The sequence below is a fragment of the Rattus norvegicus genome, chromosome 3, assembly GCF_021556685.1.
Source record: "Rattus norvegicus strain SHRSP/BbbUtx chromosome 3, alternate assembly SHRSP_T2T, whole genome shotgun sequence".
Lineage (NCBI taxonomy): Eukaryota > Metazoa > Chordata > Mammalia > Rodentia > Muridae > Rattus > Rattus norvegicus.
In genome coordinates this window covers 114,865,921-114,890,318 of record NC_141536.1, presented here as the reverse complement: position 1 = coordinate 114,890,318, position 24,398 = coordinate 114,865,921, and the positions used below count along the sequence as shown (strand labels likewise).

Sequence of the window (24,398 nt, the reverse complement as noted above, 5' to 3'; positions counted from 1 at the left end):
GGGGGGAGGGGACTGTGGCTGAGTTCAGGGTAGCATCTGTGTGGCTGGGGAGAGGGAGGAACCAACTTCCTAAGATCTGTCATCATCACTGCCTTCTCTCCTGCCCATAGGTGAAGGCCTGGGGTACCTGGGGAGGCATAGCAGGCCTTCACAGGTCAGAAACCTTAGAAGCCACTCCGAGATATCGCATGAGCCTTACGTGCCCCTGGAATGCCAATTCCAAATAAGACCCTCCTAGCTGCCATCCCACCCTCCTGATTGCACAGCACCCTGAAAAAAGACCCCATGAGCTGGGAAGGGCATCAGCTCGCATGGCTCGGGGAGCTCCAGCAGTCAACAGCAGCTGTGCGTCCCTGCCTTCTCACTGGGTGCCAGGTGGGTTTTCCTCTTCTCCTTCCTCCCAATGTGATCCGGGCCCAATAAGTCTCCCTTTCATTGTGTCCTGACAAATAGATGGTGTGTGTTTTCTTTTGCATTCTTTTTAATGGCCTGGACTATCCTCCAGTGCTCCAGCTGTGCATGTCAAACAAAATGTATTGGGGTCAGACAGACTCTCACACCACACTGAACTGCACACCGTGCAAACGAAGAACACGTCACTACTTTGCACATGCTCTAGAAACCTGCACTAAAGAACTGGTGTAATTGCTACAATAGCCACCGGGACTGGGCACAGACTATAACTCTCTCTCTCTCTCTCTCTCTCTCTCTCTCTCTCTCTCTCTCTCTCTCTCTCTCTCTCTCTCTCCAAATATAGTAATGCTAAGTGTTCCCGTATCTAAATGTCCTATGCAAATACAAACATCTTACAAAGCACACACAGATAAAATCAGCCCCAGGTTGATAAACCCTGAGCAGGGAGCTCTGCTGTGTGACCTTTAGAGACAAGACAGAGTGCATGTAGAGAAAAGGAGGGTTTTTTTTTATTTTTTATGTTATAAACAAAGGTGCAACCCCACAGAGAGTGTGTGAACTCTCTTCAAAGAAGGGCACGCTTTAAACCTGGAGGAAACGAAGCAGGCCAGCTTCCTGTCTCAGGGAGCGGAAGAGGAAGCTTTCAAATGTGTAACAAGGCAGGTGGCCTCAGGAAACTAAGAAAAGGGTGCATGGAAATATACTCTGACTGCCACTGTGGCATTTTACAGAAACAACATTTGTGTTTTGTTCCATAACTAAATGAAAATCAGTCAAAGCTCTGGGGAAAGTCCTCGTGTCTGCAGCAAGGCCAGGGCGACTTGCTGCCTCTGGCTTTTGCTCTGCAGGCCCGGCTCACTCTGCAGCCTGCTGGAGCAAAGACCCACACATCTGAGGACAGATGTGGCTACGATGGCCTCGGGAAACCGCCACAGGCTCACACACCTGCAGGTGACATCACCACTCTATCTTACCCCAGAAATCTATTAGCATGCAGAAACAGGTGTCATCAGACCCAAACCCACTCTTAGAAAGCGTTCTTCTCACCGGCTAGAGAGTGTAAACTATAAACCTGAGACTGAACTCGCTCTTGCTTACAGGAAGAAGCCTTCCCTCACCCACGCCCAACTCAAATTCCCTAGGACAGAGCTTCCAGCACACCAGGCTCCAGAGGAAGCCACAACAGCAGCAGGGAAAACTCCTTTCCCTGGGTATTGTTCTTCCCTCTGGGAAATCTTGTCACTTGAGTCATTTTGTTTTATTCTTGTTTTTCCGTCATGTAGCCCAGGCTGACCTCAAATTCAAGGTCCTCCTGCCTCAATATCCCAGAAGTAGGCCACTACACCTGTTTAGAATTTTGTCTTTTCTCTAGCAAAAATGCCTAGTGAATGCCTGTTAGTCTTTCCTCACATCTAGCCCATAAAGCAGCCTTTTCCCTTGAATCCCAGCCCAGTTACAAAGGAGGACTTCCGCACATTTAGATCGTTAAACCCCCATGAGTGTCTGGGGTGTTTTAGATACTCCAGGAGTCAAACGGGTGAATAGTGAAGACTTAACCGTGTTGAGAGTGTGAGAACTTCAGGAACCGGGGAAAAAAGTGGAGCTCTCCTGTCACTTTCTCTGATGTTTGAGATTGTCTTTAATAAAAATATTTTAAAAATATGTAGCAATATTTGCAGTTATTTGGCCTCACCCCTCTCCCCTTCCTCCTCGTTTTGTTTTTATAATGCACTCTGCTCTGTGAATCTGCTGTGCCATAGGCACCCGAGTTCTCACCAGCGCCAGCCTTAGAAACGACAACCTGAAGTGAGAGTAAGTCTCCTGACCGGTTTCTGGAAAAGGTTTCCATCTACTAAAAAGAAACAGAGAGGAAGGCATGGGCCCTCCTCTGCTGCTAAATCCCATTACATATGCATCTGACAGCAAGAACCCCAGCAGCCATGTTGTGACCACAAGGGAGTCAGTCAAGACAAAACTGACAGCCCGAGGGCTGCAGAGAAGAAAGATCAAAGCCACCCAGGTCCTTGAGGATGTCACTGAGCCACAAAATAACCACCCCGAAACTGCTCCACTTCAGGAATCATTAAGTGAGAAAATAGTACAGTTAGTGTTTACAGCGTGGAGCTGGGGCTCCTCTTCCCTCGCAGTTAAGGACATAATGCCTGACATTAAGCAGTTGGGGGAGAAATGGAAGGAACAATGAAAGAAGATTGAATTCCAGCAGCCTCGTGAGTCTGAACAAAGCCATAACCACTGTGATCCTGCTCGAGAGCTGGTTTCCATTGCGTGTCCCCTCGTGGGCCTTATGGCAGTCTTTACTTTGCAGCTCATGCTGTGCCTTTCATATCTTTATGAAGATCCATCTCTGCATTTTCTCTTACGAAGAAGCTCTTCGATTTTTCCATCTCATATCCACTACTACCCCAAGGTACCTAGAGATTCCTAGCATTATTAGAAGACGATGGTCTTCATTAAGTGCCCACGTGCCCTTGGACTGGTTCCTTAGCCTCTGAGAACAGATTCACCTGCTGCCAAGATGAAACGGATGATACCCCTTAGGGCTGTGGTAGTTACAGGGACAGGACTTAAGCAACTGCTTGTTACTTAAGAGCCAGCTTCTGAAACTGTGGGCCACATAACTGAAGGTGAAGTTTGCAAAAATAGGGTGGCAATGAAAATTTTCTTCATGTTCAACAAAACATCAACTCAGAGTCTAAGGATGATTGTGTAGGCGGTGTTCCTGGTAATGTCCATCCAAGCCACACTGCAGAACACAGCCTTGGTTCTGAAGACACCATGCAAACTCTAGGAATGCTACCTGAAACAACTCTATTTAAGATCACTGTGTGCTATTCGTTGTAGTGGGTTTTTGTTTTTATTTTTTAACTGTACACACAATTTTTTTGCTCTTGCAGAAACATGATGGCTTGGTTACAGAAAACAAGGATTTTTTAAACCATTTTCTTACTATCATTCCTCCATATGTAAGTAAGGATTTAGTAAATCTTTAGATTATTTTGAGTTAAAGCTTTTGACTTTAAAAACTTCCAGTTGAGCTGCTGACTTGAGTTTTATTTTGACAATAAGACGCACTTTTGCTTGGAATTAGGAAGAGATTTGCAATTGTTACAGTGATACAGACGGGGAGGTGTGCTGGTTGTATGTTTTGTCAACTAGACACAAGTTAAGGATTCTGGGAAAAGGGAACTTCAATTCAGATTGGCCATGGGCACACATTAGAGCACTTTCTTGACTAATGATTGATATGGGAGAGCCCTGACCACTGTGGGTAATGCCAGCCCTGGGCAGGTGGTCCTGCATTATACAAGGAAGCAGCACTCCTCCATGGCCCTGAGTTCCCTCTGTGATGGAGTGTGGCCTATGGGTTATAAAATAAAATAAATCCTTTCATTCCTGAACTACTTTTGGTCATGGTCGTTCTCACAGCTATAGAAAGCAAACCAGATCAAGGAAGAAGCTCCCGTTCCCTGCCAAGGACCATGGGGATGTCCATGAACCAAGCCTTCTGAGATCATGAGCAAAAATAATCATTCTTCCTCTTAAGTAGCTTATGCCAAGGGTTCTGCCACCCAGGGCGGGAGGAAGGCTGCTTGCTGCATTCTGCTTCTATATCATTGCCAGACAACCACAAGTGAGTTCAGAGTGATCTACCGTGCTGGAGAGATACCCATTCCACCCCCCACTCACTTGTACAATTAATTGAAAGTTATTTTACATACTTTCCAAGTCCTAAAGATGGAGGAAGAATATTCAGTGCACTGGCCTCTCGGGGCTCTCTGTCTAGAGAGGGTTTCCACTTAGGCTCTGTTCACGTTTTGGGCCAGACAACTCTGTTCAAATGGTCCACTCCATAGTTCTATTATAGAATGCTAACTACCCTCCTAACCTCTACCCATGAAACATCTGAAGTAACTTCTTTGACCTTGCATTAGCCAAAAATATCAACAAACATCCCCTAGGGTCAAAATCATTCTGGTTTAAAGGAAATCATCTAGAAGGAACATCAACAAATAACCATGCTACAGCTGGAGAGGTAGCTCAGTAAAATGCTTGCTGGGCAGTCCTGAGGACCTGAGTTTGGATCCCCAGCACCCACATAAAAGGCCAGGCAGCAGGAGGATCTCTGGCCCTTGCTCACCAGTTTTTCTTGCCACATGAGTGAGCTCCAGGTTCAGTGAGAGACCTGGTCTCAAACAAACTCAGACTAAAGGCAACTAACATCACCCTCTGGCCTCTATCTGCACATAAACACATGTAGGCATGCACCTGTACACGTGTGTACACACGCATACACATGAACACATATCACATGCATGATAAATAGATATAGATAGGTATGTAGATAGATAGATAGAGATAGATAGCTAGATAGATAGAGAGAGATAGATAGATAGATAGATAGATAGATAGATAGATAGATAGATAGATAGAGATAGATAGCCACACCATCTGCCACTAAAAGTTGAAGCATACTGGTATCCACCATTATGCAGATGTGGAGGAAGACACATTTGATCCCTAGGCAGGACCTATGGATGCATGGAGTACACAGATGGGGCTCCTTCCACCCCCTCAGTCACCCCCTAATCATCCATCCCCACTTTTGACTCTAAAAAGGACAGAGATGAGCTTGAACATCAGAGGCAGGTGCTGGCATAAGCACTGTAGGAAAATGCAGGGAGTTTAAGTTTCTACAGCAGCTTCTCTGCATGACATTTGAGGCTCCATCAACCTCAACAGGAAGCAAAGGCTATGTGATAAGATACCTCAGGAAAGAAGAGAAAGAGCAGCCTCAGAACCGCTCCTTCACACTGGCTCTACAGCTGATGGTTTCAGCCCTCCCCCCATCTAAGAGGAGAGGTTCTCAGCATCTCACAGGTCAACCTTCATGTGATCTGAAGATGATTTTCGGGATTTTAAGGAACAAGAGAGAACAACCAATGTATGACTCATACAACAACAACAGCAGCAAGAAAAAAGGCATGAAGATGAGTCGGAGGTAAATGTACAACTTCAAATTGTGACACCAGTCTAACCTTACAAATTCTATATTTGAGAAAACCCTTTAGGAGAAAAATCTAGAAGCAGAACTGGGCTTGTAGGCAAGGCCATGGTATACCCAGATGACAAGCCAGTCCCGGCTAGCCACCATCTGACTAGAGCACAACTTGCTAAACTGCCTCTTCCATCGACTGCAGGCAATCATTCCATCTTGGGCCAGAGCAATAGTGCCCCAGTCACAGGCACAAAAACAAAGCAGCAGCAGATTCTTCCCATGCTGCCCTCTCGCCGATCAGCACTATGGAGCTGGCCCTGGCAGAACTGCAGCAATACGGCCGGTCTTGGTGAAGTAGTGAGCATGCTCAGTATAGTACCAAGCAAAATTTCTCTCTCTTCCCTCTACCAGGTGCCCCATGTTCTGCCCAGTGCCCAGCGCTCAATGACAGTCAACCAAGTGGAAACTGGAACGACACCTGTCACTTTCACCAGAGCAGAACACAGAGCTGCTTTCTCACTGGTGAGAGCTGCAAACAGCTGCACCCTCCCATTCCTCGGTCTCCAGGGAGAGGTCAGCCACGGGTGAGTTTTCCAGGCGGATAGGATGAGCTGAGCCTCCTGGAATGTGACCTCAGGCACCTGCACCCGCTCCAAGAAGAAAAGTTACGCCAAGCCCAGCACACTGGCCCAGCACCCCTGAGGGCTGAGGAGACCCCAAGACTCTCGCCTGGCAGCCGCCTTATGGGTGAAGAACAAGGTCAAATCTAATTACCCCAGTGAGGCACCCGGGCCCCCCGCGGCCCCTGCTCAAGCTCTGTTCCATCTGGAATGTGCACAGCTGACAAAAGACCTGGCTGCACCTGTGTTTATGTGGCAAGTCATAGAAAGTCGAGAGGGCTGAGCTAAGAGCAACTGCACATCCATTTTACCACTTGAAAGTGGTAAAAATGAGCCAAAACATGAACTCCAGACCTCACCCCGGCACGGAAAACACAGCACAGTTCCAAATGAAGGACCCCCCCTGGGCCCACGTACAGCAGCCTTGGAAGACAGAAAGACCCGGAAACGCCACCATCTAGAAAGAGCCCCAGCAAAAAGTGTTGCAAGGCTTCCCTACCACAGCTCGCGCTAACTCATGTCCACTAACCACAATATCACTACAGAGTAAACCTCCTTTAAAACAAAGTGTGGCCGTCAGGATTTAAAACACGTCTCCCTCCACCCCTAAACTCCCCAGCTCTGTTTCTAGTCAAGCCTGTTGGCTTCCCAGGACACCGCTGATGTAGAGCTGGACTTCTTCAGGTCATGCGACTGGAGTCACGAGGTGCGTGTACCCTACGCCTGCATCTTTTCACTCATGGCAGTGCCTTCTGGTTCTAAGTATTTTGTTACATGGCTGTGCTAGGCTTCATCTGTGTCTCAGGGTGTGGAGGATTGTTTTCAGTTTGAGGCTGTTATACATGGAAGGGCTGTAAACATCTGCACACAAGCCTAGTTCATCTCTCTTGTGTAAATATCCAGAAGTAGAATCCCTAAATTGTTAAGGATATAACATTACCAGAAGCCATCAAAATCCTTTCCCAAGTGGCTTCACTATTTTGCCTTCTCCCTATAATGGGAGCATCCACATCTCATCAGCTGGTTTGTGTGGGGTTGGAGGATATTGAGTCTCTTAAGTGATTCTAGTGTACATTCAGCGTATTTTCATTTCCTTAATAATTGATGGCGGCAGACATCTCTTCACAGTACAGAGATTCCTGTTCATATGTTAAGTTGGGCTCCTTTATTTTCTTGTCAAGGGGGCTGTAACAGTTTTCTATATATTCTTGATGCAAGTCTCCTGTCAGATATCTACTGTGAGAATATTTTTCTCCTAGTTTGTGGACCATTTTTTATGTTTTGACCCAGCTTTTCAAACAGCATGTGTATTTAATTAATAAAATCTACTTTCCCTATCTTTTCTTACATGTCTTTTATATCTGGAGAAAGCTGTGACTTGCACGGGGGTCACAAAGACTTTCCTCTTTATTCTTTTCCGGGTGTGAAGCCTTAGGTTTTACATGTAGGGGTAATATACTGTAAGGGAAGATACACTGAACTGATTCCCATAACATTACAGTCTTGAATAGGCTCTTGTTTGCTTATTGTTTAAGATTGCTGGTATAATGGTTAATGTTGGCTGTCCAGTTGATTGGGTTAAGACGGAGATTAATAAAGCAAATGTCTTCTGGGACAGTCTGTGGCAATTTCCAGAAGGAATTAACCTACAGTAAGAGTCCTCAAATGCAGAAGCCATCACATAGACACGTAGCCCAAATGAGAACAAAGGAGAAGAGAGAAAGCCTGTGAATACAGACGTTCTCCCTTACCCTGAGCTACTCTTAAGTTATAGAACTTGGCTCCACTATATCCCTTGGCCAAGACGAACTGAAACTGTGAATCAGAATAAATTTCTCCTTCCTTTAAATTGTTTCTGTCAGACATCTGGCCACAGTGTCAAAAGTCTGATTAAAACTGTTAATTAATTCAAGATCTTTTGTCTTTACAAAAGAGTTTGGTAATTGGCTTGTCAATTTCTACATAAAAGATAATTAGGGTTTTAATTTGTCATGTTGAATTTTGACCAACTTGATTTGAGCACTGTGATGATTAATCTTGACTGCCAACTTGACGGGATTTAGCATCACCTAGGAGACTCATCACTGGGCATATCTGTGAGGGCATTTCCAGAGGCTACTCTGATGGAGGTGGCTCACCCTCAAGTTAGGCATCACCTTCCAACAGGTAGCCCAGACACAAGGTTACAAGGAAAGTCAGTGAGTGAGTGAGTGAGTGAGTGAGTGAGTATGTGCATGCGCATAGCAATTGTGCTAGCAATCTTCCTCCTCTTCCAAAATGACAGAGCAGGTCTATCACCACTCCTTTGACTGTTCTGACATCAGACTCCAGCAAGTCTATTCATGTCATACTCAAGCAAAGCATTGGTTATATACTGCATATGTGAAAGAAAAAAAAACTTCAATAAGGCTGAGATCTAAAGTAATGGGCTAATCTGTCAAGGCAGCACCACATTTAGATGTGGCATAGTTACTGCTCGCTGTTATTAGTCATATTTACAGTGAAAAAGAACAGAAATTGTAAAATGTGCAGTTTGGTGGAAAAAGGCACATGAGCAAATTAGAACTTGTGAAGAGGTAGATGAGTGTAGAAGAAGCAGCTGAGATTGTTAAGGGCTTAGTACCATTAAAGAGAAGCATAGCGATTTGGCTCTGAGTCAGTAGGAAAGGTGATCTGAGGACAAGAGTCCACCTGTCAAAGGTTTCAGTTTGTATCCATGTAGATTCATTTCAAAGGAGAGAGCTTAAGCTGAGAAGGCCATTGAAGGGGTTCTTGGAAAACAACCACCTAGAGAAGTGTCTGTCCAGAGTAAGCTATCAAGATGTACAGAGGGCATTGCAGAAGGGAACGATATGCCCATGGAAGGACTGAGGGATCAGGTCCTGTCACGGATACAGGTTGTACCATCCAACATAGGTGGCTGGGGTTTGGGATTGGATAAAACTGGGGAGAAGAAAAGGCTGTCTGGATGTCAGTATTCTCTTTCCTGTCTCATACTCCAACCTCCGTGCCTCCCTTTCCCATCATTCCTTTCTGTAATTACTGCATCCTTAATCAGTGAGCCAAAATAAATCTTTTAATTGCATCATTTAAGTATTTTTATCATAGTGAAGAGAAAGATAATATCACTATCATAGTCTTTTGGAGAAAAAGGGGAAGGTCACTTTTTCAGGGAGCGATTATAAAGCAAAATCTAAGTTTCCTCAGACCTACCAACACAGCACAGTGGTCCATGGTCTTAGCTCTTAGCTCCCCTGTCTTAGTTAGGGTTTTAGTGCTGTGAACAGACACCATGAGCAAGGCAACATTATAAGGACAATATTTTATTGGGGCTGGCTTACAGGTTCAGAGGTTCAGTTCACTACCATCAAGATAGGAACATGGCAGTATCCAGGCAGGCATGGTGCAGGCAGAGCTGAGAACTCTTCATCTTTATCTGTAGGCTGCTAGTGGAAGACTCATTTCCAGGCAGCTAGGGTGAGGGTCTCAAACCCATGCCCACCAGTGACAGGCCTACCCCAACAAGGCCACACCTCCTATTAGTGCCATTCCCTGGGCCGCGCATATACAAACCATCACATCCCCCAAGGGCTAATGGGGGAGGGAACAGAATAAACTAGGTCCAATGTGGAGTGACACGAATATAGTCTGCCCTTCCTATCTCCTGCTAAAGACAGAAAGTAGACATAGAGTTAGAAGCTGTCTTGAGAAACACCATGAGACCTAACTGAAAGAAGAATGGGTTCTTAACAAATCTTCAAAAAGACTATAACATCCCAAGGGGCTAAAGTGAAGAAGGAGGTCACCAATGAAGAAGAGAGAAGAGAAGCTAATTAAAGGGTCAAAGGATGAGGATGCAGGAGGCTCCAGGGAAGGTGGGCTAGGATGGATCCAGAATCCCAGGCTAAGGATCAGGATGTCATACCCCTGGCCTGGAAGCCTACAGAGGCTTCTTAGTAGGGTATGATCAGATCTCTGTTTGTGGAAGATCCCCTTGTTGGTAAGCAAAGAGCCCTTGGAGATAACCCTGTGAGTATGGCGATGTCATGCAATGAGCAGGTTTAAGGTTGGATGAAAGGGTCCCTTTTTTAAAGGCCACTAACTGGAGAGGAGGTAAGGGATTGCAGGGAGTAGAAGATACACCAGAAGATATATCTACCCTGTAGAGTGTTTGTCACTCTCTAGACATAACTCCAGGCCCGTGCTGAGTCCTGCCATGAAATACCAACAACATAACCCACAGCTCTCAAAACACTAAGTAAAAACACATGATTTGGACACTCCGTGAAGATCTACAGTCTGCCCCTTGGGAATAATATTTTGTAGGAAGGTTATAAAAAAAATGCAACCTTCTAAAGATAGCTTGACTTTTAAGATTCTACCATCAGAGTTGAATAATTCTTGGCAACTCTTGTGTATAAATCTGGTCAGAGCTTTACTGTGAAGTTTGAGAAAGAGACAGATAAAGCAGCTGGCCAGAGACCTGGTGACAGAAACAACTATTCTTGAAAATGGAAAATAGGGCAGAAAGTCACTTTATTTTATTTTTACAAAACTTGGAGAATGACATTCTTCCTCAGCTGACCCCACAATATCAAAACCAGCTCCAAATGGGAGTCACTAGGTATTTGCCAGCACTGGAAATCAAAACCCAATGGCCCTGATGACCCTGTTTCTTGTCTTTTCTTGACTTTTGTACTTCAAAAGATGACAATTGCATTACTCACTTGATGTCACCTGTCCTTTCAATAAGCTTTCAAATTCATCTGCCAACTTCAGACTCTGATTCTAATCCAAGTCACAACACAAGAGTGCATAACCCCTTCATTTCTTGCCAACCCATTCAAAACAAAATCAAGAGCACTGTCTTGGAGTGACTGTTCAGTTACAGGTCTGCATGTTCATCTAAGGGTGGCCATACTGGGCACAGATACTCCTCACCTCTGTGAGAGTGATTATATGTGGGGCCTCCAGTTCTGCTTTCCCCTTTGCTGCTCCATTGCCCTGTGTCTTAGTTTTGGTTACTGTAAAGAAACACCATAACCAAAAGCAAATTGGTGGGGAGGTCTTATTTGGCTTATACTTCCACAATCACAGTCCTCACTGAAGGAAGTTAGGATGGGAACTCAAATATGGTGGCAACCTAGAGGCAGGAGCTGATCCGGGGCCACAAATGGTGGCTGCTTACTGGGTTGCTCAACATGACTCGCTCAGACCTATCTTTTTATAGTGCTCAGGACCAGCAACCACAATGGGCTGGACCCTCCCATACTGATCATGAATTAAGAGTATGCCATACAGCTGGGCACTATGGTGACATCGTTTTTATTGAGGTCCCATCTTCCTCAATGACTTTATAGCCTGTGTCAAGTTGACATAGAACTATCCAGAACACCTTGAGAAACGTCAAGTCCCTTGGAGAAATTGTCACTTATATTCCAACAGTCTTGGTGGTGCATTAGCTCAATGCACGGCTAGTTGATCTTTCTCAAGGTCTATGAGAAGCCAGGAGATATAAGTCAATTATGGAGAAGAATCATTGTTGAGTTTTATCTAAGACTCACATCCCTGTGGACTTTCCTGTAACCATCTTAGATGGAAAATTTGCTTCCTTTCCTGTCTGTTTAAGAGAGAAACCTAACAAAACAAACCAACAAAATCATTCTATCGCAGGCTGCATCCCTGCACCTGTCGCCTGCTTTAGAACTGTGAGTGTAGTGACTCATGCAAAAATGCTACCCCACTGGCTCCTGTGGTTGCCCCAGTGTCAGAGGGCGAGAGTTAAAGGTGAAGTGCCATCTCTAAGCTTTTCCTCTCGCATGGCTGCCCCAGGGTATCCACCATGAGGAAGTGTGCTTCTTCAGGCTGTGGCGCTGGATCAGAAGGGAGGAGTGCGATTCTTTCAACCTTACAGAGAAAGAACAAAACGAAACACCCACACACTGGGGAAATTGTTTCCCACTGCGTGGGTGGTGGGGCCCCAAGAGCTGTTATCTGCAAAGGGCACTTCTCGGGGTTACCCAGTCGTCACACTGGCGTGGATTCCACCCAAAACCTCAAGCTAAACAATGGGAAATGAGCATCAAAGAGACAATTTTCCACTCTGCAAAAAAAAAAAATGACTTGACTTTATAAAAATAAATTAAGGCATCATGATAATAAATGGTCTGTGGCAAGACCTGATGTCAAACGTCCATCAGCCATGGGAGGTATTCTTGCTTTGTACATTTGTCTGAACACAGCTGCATTATCCTCCACTTCCCCACCTTAGCACCAACCCTATATGGCATCTCATATTCAAATATGCACTCCTGTGCCATATGAACAAACTGGAATGATGGATATCCAGCAATGGGAGATGCCTTGGGGCAGAAGTGAAAGTGGATGAAGTGTGTGTGTGAGTGTGTGTGTGTGTGAGAGTGTGTGTGTGAGTGTGAGTGTGTAAATGTGTGAGTGTGTGAATGTGTGTGTGTAAATGTGTGTGTATGTGTGTGTGAGTGTGTGTGAGTGTGTGTGAGTATGTGTGTGAGTGTGTGTGTGCATGAGTGTGTGTGTGTGTGTGTGTGTGTACATGTGGATGTCTGTGTGCTGTGGGGGATGTCTTTAATCCTGAACACTGTCCTTTTTTTAATGTGAGAGACTTGTCAGCTAGAGCACCACTATATGCTCTGAGGCCTCAGGCACCTTAGTCACCACACAGGGTCCCCTCTTGTTCTGGAACAGCTCTATCTCTACCTCTGTCCACAGCAGCTCGAGAAGTGCAGCCTGCTCACCACGGTTACATGATTTCACTGACGCCCTCACCTCCTCCTCACCCTCACCTTCTCCTCACCCTCACCTCCTTCTCACCCTCACCCTCATCTCCTCCTCACCTCACCTTCTCCTCACCCTCACCTCCTCCTCACCCCCATCTGCTTAAGATGATGCCTCCAGCCCATTGCTCCATGGAAAAGCCATCCCACCCCATGGGTCCCTCTGGAACCATCGCCTTCTCCAGATACTTCACTCCATCTCATTCTACTATGTGTCTATTGGGTTTCTTGAGTCCTCATTGCTCTTTCCCTGGACTTTCTACTGGGAAAGTCTTTTTTATAAAAGTCTGATAATGAGACCTGAAAGTCCCAAACTTTGATCCCCAACATCTTCCCATCCACACAAAGACCAATAAACCCAGTATCTGGGTTCTGCTGAAACCGGACAACAAAATGGAAATCCTTTCTCAGTCACAGCTATGAGTTTCTTTCTGAAGGAAACTTGCGAGGACTTGATACTACTCCACTTCAAGTGGCAATGAGACAGAAGTAATATGAACATCTCAAAACTTGCCACAAGATTCAGAAGTCTACTTTTGGATATAAGCCCAAAAGAAGTGGAAGCAGGGACTCAGATATCTGTGCACTGTATTTTCAACAGCAGTATCCATTGTAACTAAAAGGGAGTCAATTGATGGACAAATGAATAAGCAGACACAATGGGATACTTGTCTTAATGAAGAAGGAAACCCTGGCACATGCTACAACCAAGGATGTCTGGGCACTATGCTCAGTAAATTAAGATTGACATAAAAAGACAAATACAGTCTGATTCCACCAATGTGAGCTACCCAGAGGACTTAAATTCATCAAAACAGAAAGTACCACATGGCTGCCATAACTGTGAATGGGGAGAAATAGGAGAAGATTTTGCTATTTAACAGGAATACAGTCACAGTTTGATAAAATGAAAAGGTTCTAAAGATGGATAGAAGTGTGAATAAAAACTCATGGTTCTATGATCTTCTGACTCCTGTACAGGTGACACCAAATGCTCTGTCAGCCTTTTGTAGCCACTGGATTATGTGGTCACCATTCCATCTCACATCCTCACACCCAAGGTAAAGAGCCAATGACCTTGAAAACTGCAAGCGAGTATCAACAGAGGTCATTCTTCCTCAGACTCTATTCTCTCAGTTGTAAGGTCTCCAGCTTGTTTACTATTAGTTTGCGATAGTTCATTGGTTGGTTTTTGCTGTATTTACATAATTTGACAGAACTTTAACACCTTGGAACCAAACAGAATACAGAATATGTTCCTGTGTGACAGTTGATGGGCTTCTTCCCTGCATGCCATCTAAGGCTCTCAGGAGCTCCTGTTGCAGGATGTGGGAGTAAGATTGGGTTCAAGATGGAACCACTAAATCTGTAGAGGTCATTGAAAGCAGTTAGAATTCATATTACAACTTCAACCCTACACCAAGGCTGCCTCTCTTCCAAATCAAGGCAAAAACGAAAGGAATCCATGTGATCAGTCTGCCAGGCGTCTCCTGAGCCAATGAGGCTTGCTTCTCTCTCGCTTTCTCAACTTTAGAGAATAAGAAAGGTTTAGAAGCCACTCTCTCTGCAAAGCCTCCTCTGACTCCTTCCCCCCCAACCCACCCACCCCCGATCCTCAAAGATTTGCATCTGTTCTTAAGCCTCTTAAGTATCTGTGGACATCCCTCTGCCGAGTACTTTGTAGAAAAGATTGTATATTACATTTCATTCACTAGGTTCCTATGGTACAGTGTATTTCCGAAGAGGAAGTCCTAGCTTCATTTATGCTCAATAGCAAAACCCTCAGTGGGCACCTTCCTCTAGAAAAGAAAGTTGCAGTCTCAGATGACAGGGTCCTCAGTCCTCAAGTCATCCAGTAAAGGCTGCAGACTCTGTGAAGCAGAAATAAGCTGTCTCCATTTCTTGTTCAGTACTCAAGATCTATAGAATATATCAGTCAGACAAGAAGCCTACAAAACTCAAAATAGATTGGACCAGGGAAGAAATTCTTTCCATCACATAATAGCCAAAACACTAAATGCACAAAACAGAGAAAGAATATTAAAAGCAGTAAGGGAAAAAGGTCAAGTAACATATAAAGGCAGACCTATCAGAATTATACCAGACTTCTCACCAGAGACTATGAAAGCAAGAATATCCCTGGGCAGATGTCAAACAGACCCTAAGAGTACACAAATGCCATTCCAGGCTACTATATCCAGCAAAACTCTCAATTGACATAGATGGAGAAACCAAGATGTTCCAGCACAAAACCAAATTTACACAATATCTTTCTACAAATCCAGCCCTGCAAAGGATAATAGATGGAAAACTCCAACATAAGAAGAGAAACTACATTCTAGAAAAAGCAAGAAAGTAATCTCCTTACAACAAACCCAAAAGAAGAGAGCCACACAAACATAATTCCACCTCTAACAACGAAAATGACAGGAAGCAACAATCACTATTCCTTAATATCTCTTAACATCAATGGACTCAATTCCCCAATAAAAAGACATAGACTAACAAACTGGATAAATAAAGAGGACCCGGCATTTTGCTACATACAGGAAACACACCTCAGTGACAAAGACAGATACTACCTCAGAGTAAAGGGCTGGAAAACAATTTTCCAAGCAAATTGTCCCAAGAAACAAGCTGAAGTAACCATTTTAATATCAAATAAAAATGATTTTCAACCAAAAGTTATCAAAAAGGATAAGGAATATTCATCTAAGTAAAACCCACCAAGATGAACTCTCAATCCTAAATATCTATGCTCCAAATGCAAGGGCACCTACATTCATAAAAGAAATCTTACTAAAGCTCAAAGCACATATTGCATCTCACACAATAATATTGGGAGACTTCAACACCCTGCTCTCTTCAATAGACAGATCATGGAAACAGAAATGAAACAGAGACACAGAGAAACTAACAGAAGTTATGAACCAAATGGATTTGACAGATATCTACAGAAAATTTCATCCTAAAACAAAATAAAATACCTTCTTCTCAGCACCTCATGGTACCTTCTTCAAAATTGACCATATAATCGGTCACAAAACAGGCCTCAACAGATTCAAGAAGATTGAAATAATCCCATGCATACTGTCAGATCACTATGGACTAAGGCTGGTCTTCAAAACAACAAAAACGACAGAAAGCCCACATACACATGGAAATTGAACAATGCTCTACTCAATGATAACTTGGTCAAGGAAGAAATAAAGAAAGACATTAAAGACTTCTTAGAATTTAATGAAAATGAAGGCACAACATACCAACTTATTGAACACAATGAAAGCTGTGCTAAGAGGAAAGCTTATAACTCTGAGTCCCTCCAAAAAGAAACTGGAGAGAGCATACACTGGTGGCTTGACAGCATACCTGAAAGCTCTAGAACAAAAATAAACAAATACACCAAGAGGAGTAAATGGCAGGAAATAATCAAACTCAGGGCTGAAATCAACCAAGTAGAAACAAAAAAAAAATCAACAAAAGCTGGTTCTTTGAGAAAATCAACAAGATATATAAACCCTTAGCCAAACTAACCAGAGTTCACAGAGAGAGTATACAAATCAACAAAATCAGAAATGAAGAGGGAGACATAACAACAGATCTGAGGAAATTCAAAAATCATCAGATCCTACTACAAAAGCTTATACTCAACAAAACTGGAAAACCTGGAGGAAATGGACAGTTTTCTAGACAGATACCAGGTACCAAAGTTAAATCAGGATCAGATAAACCATTTAAACCCTCCCATAACTCCAAAAGAAATGGAAGCAGTTATTAAAAGTCTCCCAGCCAAAAAAAGCCCAGGACCAGAAGGTGCAGACCTTCATTGAAGACCTAATACCAATACTGTCCAAACTGTTTCACAAAATAGAAACAGAAGGAACTCTACCCAATTCCATCTATGAAGCCACAATTATGCTTATACCTAAACCACAGAAAGACTCAACAAAGAAAGAGAACTTCAGATCAATTTCCCTTATGAATATCGATGCAAAAAAAATACTCAATAAAATTCTCCCAAACCGAATCCAAGAACACATCAAAAAAATCATCCATCATGATCAAGTAGGCTTCATCCCAGGGATGCAGGGATGGTTCAGTATATGGAAATCTATCAACACAATCCACTATATAAACAAACTCAAAGAAAAAACCACATGATCATCTCATTAGATGCTGAGAAAGCATTTGACAAAATTCAACACCCCTTCATGTTAAAAGTCTTAGAAAGATCAGGAATTCAAGGCCCATACCGAAACATAGTAAAAGCAATACACAGCAAACCAGTAGCCAACATCAAATTAAATGGAGAGAAACTTGAAGCAATCCCACTAAAATCAGGGATAGACAAGGCTACCCATTCTCTCCCTACCTATTGAATACAGTACTCGAAGTCCTAGCCAGAGCAATCAGACAACAAAAGGATGTCAAAGGGATACAAATTGGAAAAGAAGAAGTCAAAATATTGCAGATGATATAATAGTATACTTAAGTGACCCCAAAAGTTCCACCAGAGAACTCCTAAGCCTGATAAACAACTTAAGCAAAGTGGCTGGGTATAAAATTAACTCAAACAAATCAGTAGCCTTCCTCTACTCAAAGGATAAATAGGCTGAGAAAGAAATTAGGGAAACAACATCCCTTGTAATAGTCACAAATAATATAAAATACCTCGGTGTGACTCTACCAAGCAAGTGAAAGATCTATATGACAAGAACTTCAAGTCTCTGAAGAAAGAAATTGATGATCTCAGAAGATGGAAAGATCTCTCATGCTCATGGATTATCAGGATTAATATTGTAAAATTGGCAATCTTGCCAAAAGCACTCTACAGATTCAATGCGATCCACATCAAAATTCCAATCCAATTCAATTGTTGGAAAGAGCAATTTGCAAATTCATTTGGAATAACAAAAAACCCAGGATATCAAAAACAATAAAAGATTCTCAACAATAAAAGAACTTCTGGGGGAATCACCATCCCTGACCTTAAGCTGTATTACAGAGCAATAGTGAGAAAAAAACTGTATGGTATTGGTACAGAGACAGGCAGGTAGTTCAATGGAATAGAATTGAAGACCCAGACATGAACCCACACACCTGTGGTCACTTGATCTTTGACAAAGGAGCTAAAACCACCCAATGGAAAAAAGACAGTATTTTCAACAAATGGTGCTGGTTCAATTGGAGATCAGCATGTAGAAGAATGCAAATTGATCCATTCTTATTGCCCTGTACAAAGCTCAAGTCCAAGTGGATCAAGGACCTCCACATCAAATGAGAAACACTCAAATTAATAAAAGAACAGTGGGGAAGATCCTCGATCACAAGGGTATTGGGGAAATTTTCCTGAACAGAACACCAATGGCTTATACACTAAGATCAACAATAGACAAATGGGACCTCATCAAATTGCAAAACTGCTATAAGGCAAAGGACACTGTCAATGGGACAAAACAGCAACCAACAGATTGGGAAAAGATCTTTACTAATCCTACATCTGATAGAGGGCTAATATCCAATATATACAAAGAACTCAAGAAGTTAGACTCCAGAGAATCAAATAACCCTATTTAAAAATGGGGGGACAGAGCTAAACAAAGAATTCTCAGCTGAGGAATATCAAATGACTGAGAAGTACCTAAAGAAATGTTCAACATCCTTGATCATCAGGGAAATGCAAAACAAAACAACCCTGAGATTCCACCTCACACCAGTCAGAATGGCTAAGATCATAAACTCAGGTGACAACAGATGCTGGCAAGGATGTGGAGAAAGAGGAACACTCCTCCATTGTTGGTGGGATTGCAAGCTTCTATAACCACTCTGCAAATCAGTCTGGAGGTTCCTCAGAAAATTGAACATAATACTATCTGAGGACCCAGCTATACCACTCCTGGGCATATATCCAAAATATATAAAAGATGCTCCAACATATAACAAGGACATGTGCTCCACTATGTTCATAGCAGCCTTATTTATAACAGCTGGAAATAATCCAGATGTCCTTCAACAGAGGAATGGATACAGAAAATGTGGTACATTTACACAATGGTGTACTACTCAGTTATTAAAAACAATGACTTCATGAAATTCATAGGCAAATGGATGGAACTAGAAAATATCATCCTGAGTGAGGTAACCCAATCACAAAAAACACACACACATGGTATACACTCACTGATAAGTGGATATTAGCCCAAAAGCTTGGATTACCCAAGATACAGTCCTCAGACCACATGAAGCTCAAGAAGGACGACCTAAGTGCAGATGCTTCAGCCCTTCTTAGAAGGGGGAACAAAAATATTCATAGGAGGAAATACAGAGACAAAGTTTAGAGCAGAGACTGAAGGAAAGGCCATCCAGAGATAGTCCCACCTGGGGATCCAGCCCATATACAGCCACCAAACCCAGACAATATTGCTGATGCCAAGAAGTACATGCTGACAGGAGCCTGATAAAGCTGTCTCCTGAGAGGCTCTGTCAGAGCATGACAAATACAGAGGTGAATGCTCACAGCCAACCATTGGAGGAGTTAGAGAAAGGATTGAAGGAGCTGAAGGGGTTTGCAACCCATAATAACAATGATACCAACCAACCAGAGCTCCCAAAGACAAAACCACCATCCAAAGAGTACACATGGACAGACCATGGCTCCAGCTGCATATAGAGCAGAGGATGGCCTTGTTGGGCACCAGTGGGAGTAGAAGCCCTTGGTCCTGTCAAGGCTCAACCTCCCAGTGTCAGGGCGGGAAGGCAGGAAGGGGTGGGTGGGGAACACCCTCATAGAAGTAGGGGGAGGGAGGCTGGGATAGGGGATTTATGGACAGGAAACTGGGAAAGGGGATAACATTTGAAATGTAAATAAAAATATCCAATAAAAAAAGAAGTAATGAACGCAAAAAAGAGAATATATCAGTCAGATAAGTGACAGATAAGCGATTGCATGCAGCCATGGGAGATTAAATATACTCCATAAGTGTGGACATGGCCACAGGCTGAGCAAGACCAGTCTCTCTGTTACCTTCACTGAGGTTGGAAAACCCAGCCTGTGAGTAGGAGGCACCATTCCTTGGTTTGAGGTCCTGGACTGGGTAAAAGCAGCGAACACTAACTGAACACTAAGTGTACGTACATACACTCATTTCTCTCTGGTTTGAAGGTGGGTGTGATGTGATTGCTTTAAGTTCTTCCTGCTGGTAATAGGCTGTAACCTGGATCTACAGTCTAAAACAAATCCTTTCTCCCTTAAGTTGTTTTTTGTCAGGATATATTATCACAGCAACAGAAATGAAACTAGAACACTATCTTTGGAAAATTTAGTCTGCCACAGAGTTGAAGTGAGTGTTGTAGTCGAGAGAATGGATGTACAACACAGCCCTTTTCTCTCTACCTCTGTCTGTGTCAGTCTCTCTGTCTCTCTGTCTCTTTCTCCATCTCTGTCTCTCTCTTTCTCTCTCTGTCTCTGTCTCTGTCTCTCTCTCTCACATACACACATACATACATACACACACACACACACACACACACACACACACCTCATTCTATTGCAATCTACATTTAGAGCATTCTCTCTCTCTCTCTTTTTTTTTTCTTTCTTTTCGAGGCAGGGTTCCTCTTTGTAACAGACCTGACTGTCCTGAAACTCACTCTATAGACCAGATTGGCCACAACACAGAGATCTGCCTGCCTCTGCCTCCTGACTGTTGGAATTAAAGTGATCTGTGCTCCATTCCTCAACATCTCCCACCTCTCACTGGAGCACAGCAAGAAGCTGGTTTAAAGTGGGGGGAACATTTGGGTGTATTCCCTGTAGTGCAGTAGTTCTCAACCTTCTTAACACTGCAACCATTTAATAAAGTTCCTCATGTTTGCGTGACCCCCAGCCATAAAATGATTTCATTGGCACTTTCATAACTGTAATTTGTCTACTGTTATATATAATGTAAATATGTGATATTCAGGATATCTGATATATGACCTCTAAAGAGGTCATGACCCACAGGTTGAGAAGCACTGCTCTAGCTCAGATGCCCCTAAGCATACTTCTTCACCTCAGGTCTTTGTTTTCTTATGCCAGCTCCTGCTCATGTCAAACAAATTAAATGAACATGTGTGTTGTGCCTTCATTTTCTGCCTTTGTTATAGGACCTCAGCCATGCACCTATGTTACAGACAAGGGAAAGATATTTCTTTACCCGTGTATGGCCAGGAAACTGTCTGGAGCAGCCTTCTTCCACCTACTCCAAAAGTCTCTCTTTAAACGCTTCTCTTCTCACACATGAATTCCACAAAGCTCAAGGCCACGCCTGCCCTCTTCCTGCTCACAGCTGTTCTGCTTCTCAGAAACCACCTGAATTTCACACGTAGATCAAAACTGTACATACAACGTGTGACAAGTATTTTGGGGGATGCGAATTTGCTCTGCCATCAGATAGTCCTCTGGGATGTTTGTGAAGAGATGACCAGATGAACCCAACTGGCAGGTCATTGGTCCAAGGGTGGCGTGTCGGGGAAGGTTCGAGCACAGTGTGCATGAGAGCAGGAGGCCCTGGGAACCAACCCTTCGTTTTAATTCATTCAGCATAATATGTCTTGATGCACACAAATAGGAAAAATGATTCTGGAAACACACATTCATAGGACAAGACTACCATGATGGTGGGTTTTCCCATTAGAAAATGGTGGATTTCCCCATTAATATGGTGCAATTGACACCAGGGTGAAAATCATGACAAAAACACTTCACCTCTACCAGATGCAGGAAGGAGAGGCTGGTGGGTTAGGAAAGGGCTCTACAAACAGTCTTGGCCTGGCCTCACGTGTAAGAATCCCGGACCCAGACTCAGGCCCAGTGAGCTGCACAGGAATCACATTTGCACCCCTAACTTAGAGCCTCTCATCTTCCTGTCCTACAGAAAGCATTGCTGAGCACAGCGGTGCACGCCTGCAATCTTAGCACTTTGAACGCCAAAGCAGGAGGATCGTAACTTGCAGGGCCAAGAACTGAGTACCATGGCGCACTCCTGTGATCCCAGCCTAGGGTGTGGGAGGCTGAGGCAGGACTGCAAGGTTGAGACCGGCCTGCGACAAGCAAGCAAAAACTAACAATGTTCCGCCATCGCCACACTTCCCTCCAAACAGCAATTTCAACTGTGCCATCCACATCATGGAAAAGCAGCCACCAAAAAAGAGAACAAGCCGAAACACAGCCTCAGAATTCTTCAGGGCCGAAGGAAACCCAAACCTCTAAGCCACAAACACATTTCCTTTTTTGAAAATAAAAAGATTTTAAAGCCTTACCTGTGGCTATAGCGGATGGCTATCATCAGTCCAAGCTGTAATTGAGAACAGAGGGGAAAACACCAATTAAATAATATAAATAACAAGTTGAATTTGCAAGAAAATAATTCAGTGTGGGCAATTATTTCTTAATATTTCCTAATGTATGGAGCTGGAGAGATGGCTCAGTGGTTACAAGCACTCGCTGCTCTTACAGAATTTCCAGGACTAATATAGTGGCTCACAACCATCTGCGACTTCAGTTCTGGGGTATTTGGTGTCCTTTTCTGGCTTCTGTGGGCAGTAGGTACATACATGGGGCACATATACGCATAAGCAGGAAACATTCATACACATAAAATAAAAAAAATAAACCTTAAAACATTTCCTTATGGGCTTCGTTTAATGAATAAAACCTTTAATGATAGACCTTTGATTTCAACTTTGCTTTTAAAAGATCATCATATTTCGAAAGGGTCTTTAAAAGGCCAGGGTCATTTCATTGTGGAATGGACAGGCTGCATCCTTCGTTGGGAGCACTTGTAGGGTAAGGGCTCTTGAGACAGCAGTGGAAGGATGGGGTGTCATCATGCAGCTGATACCAAGGTTTGCATTAGGACAGCAAAGCCTAGAGTGCGTCCCCTCATCACCTTTTCTGTTGGAGCATCACATGGACCCAGACCACCAAGAGATTGGACACCTGGGCCAAGGCTTTCCTGGGGATTCCCTTAGCCTTTACAGGAGTCCCATTGGCTCAAGGCCAGTCAAGACTCATCTACAGGCAGTAGAGAAGTCAAGCCTGAAATACAAATGTAACTTCAAGAGATATTACTTGTGGCACCAGAACATGACGGCAATGGGAGGCTGAGATGCAACTGTGGCTTCCTCTTTATGCTCAGAAGTATCAATGATAAACCTCTCAAATGTACATGGTCAAAATCCTAAGCTATGACCCTTGGCCAGCCCATACAGGGTGAGCAGTGGTTAAGACAGTCAGGCTAGCAGGCATCTGCAAGTGATGGAGGCTCTTTATAGTTTCCTCGTTATAAAATGAGCAGAACCATTGTTCCCTCGCAAGAACAATAGAAGGATGAAGCAGGTTTTCTATATTTGTGTTTGTAGCTGTGTAGACATGTATGCCTGCTCTCTGACAAGTACAGAAATATCAATATTAACTACACTATTAATACTACATGCAATACCCACCTGTGAAAATGTTAGTGCATCTGAAAATGTAATTTTCAATTTGTTTTTAGAATGATGGAAGCATTTCGCTATAGAAAAGGTGGCAGTGTCCAGTGAACCCATGGGAGTCTGAACCCACTAATGCCAGACCATGGCATTACCAATTTAAGAAGCTCACAGCAATGGAGAACCTAAGAAGCTCCTGTAACGTTTCTTCTGCATGGAAGCTTAAGCTGCCCCTTAAGGTCCCAAACACCACCCCTGTTTCCGTGCTGTCCCCAGGAGATGTGGGGGGAGGGTGACGGAGGGCACGCCTGATGCTGCCATGTTCAGTGGCATCATAGAAAGAACGGAGAACACAGAAGGGGAAGGAGAGCTCTGCAAAATGAACTAAGAGAGAAGAAAGCCCAGTTGCTGTCCAGCTGGCCACACTGCCGAATCCCCTGGATATTGTTGGAACAGCAAGGCTCCAGAAAAATCTAGCTCCGGTTACCACTGCAGTCATCCAAAAGACAGACCCAGTCATGGCAAGACATCAGAATCTGGGAAAGTATGTCTACTTTGCGTAAGTCTGCTAAACAAACAAACAAAATAAGCAGGGGCTAAGAAGATGACTCCACTGATAAAGTGCTTTCCTTGCAAGCAGGACTTGAGTTCAATTCCCCTTCAAATCTCACTAATAAAATTTATATGGCAGTAGGCACTTGTAATCCCAGCTTCAGAGAGGAGCGGGCAGAGAGTCCTGGGACTCAGTGATCAGCCAGCTTAGCCTACTTGATGAGTTCCAAGCCAGAGAAAGATCCCATCTGATACATAAATAAAACAGGTGAACAGGACTTGTCCTCTGACCTCCACACGCATGCACATCCCCCAACAAATATGCACACACACACACACACACACACACACACACACACACACACGAACATGTATAGACACAAAGAGTATATAAATGTGCATGCCTAAAATATTAAAAATCAAGTTGATCTTATATTACACTTAACTGAATTTGTTCCATTATCTACCTCAGCTAAACTTAGTAGTATATTTTCTTTGAGGCCTTGGGGA

The 24,398-nt window shown here is 43.6% G+C and overlaps 1 protein-coding gene across 2 annotated transcripts in view; it reads right to left on the bottom strand.

Moving 5' to 3' along the window:
* The window catches only part of Acoxl (acyl-CoA oxidase-like), a 305,604-nt gene that overhangs the window by 203,281 nt on the left and 77,925 nt on the right, over nucleotides 1-24,398 (bottom strand). For both annotated transcript variants that reach the window (NM_001106508.2, NM_001415677.1), the window contains 1 exon segment: nucleotides 22,167-22,201. In NM_001106508.2, coding sequence (NP_001099978.1) covers nucleotides 22,167-22,201 — 35 coding nt within the window.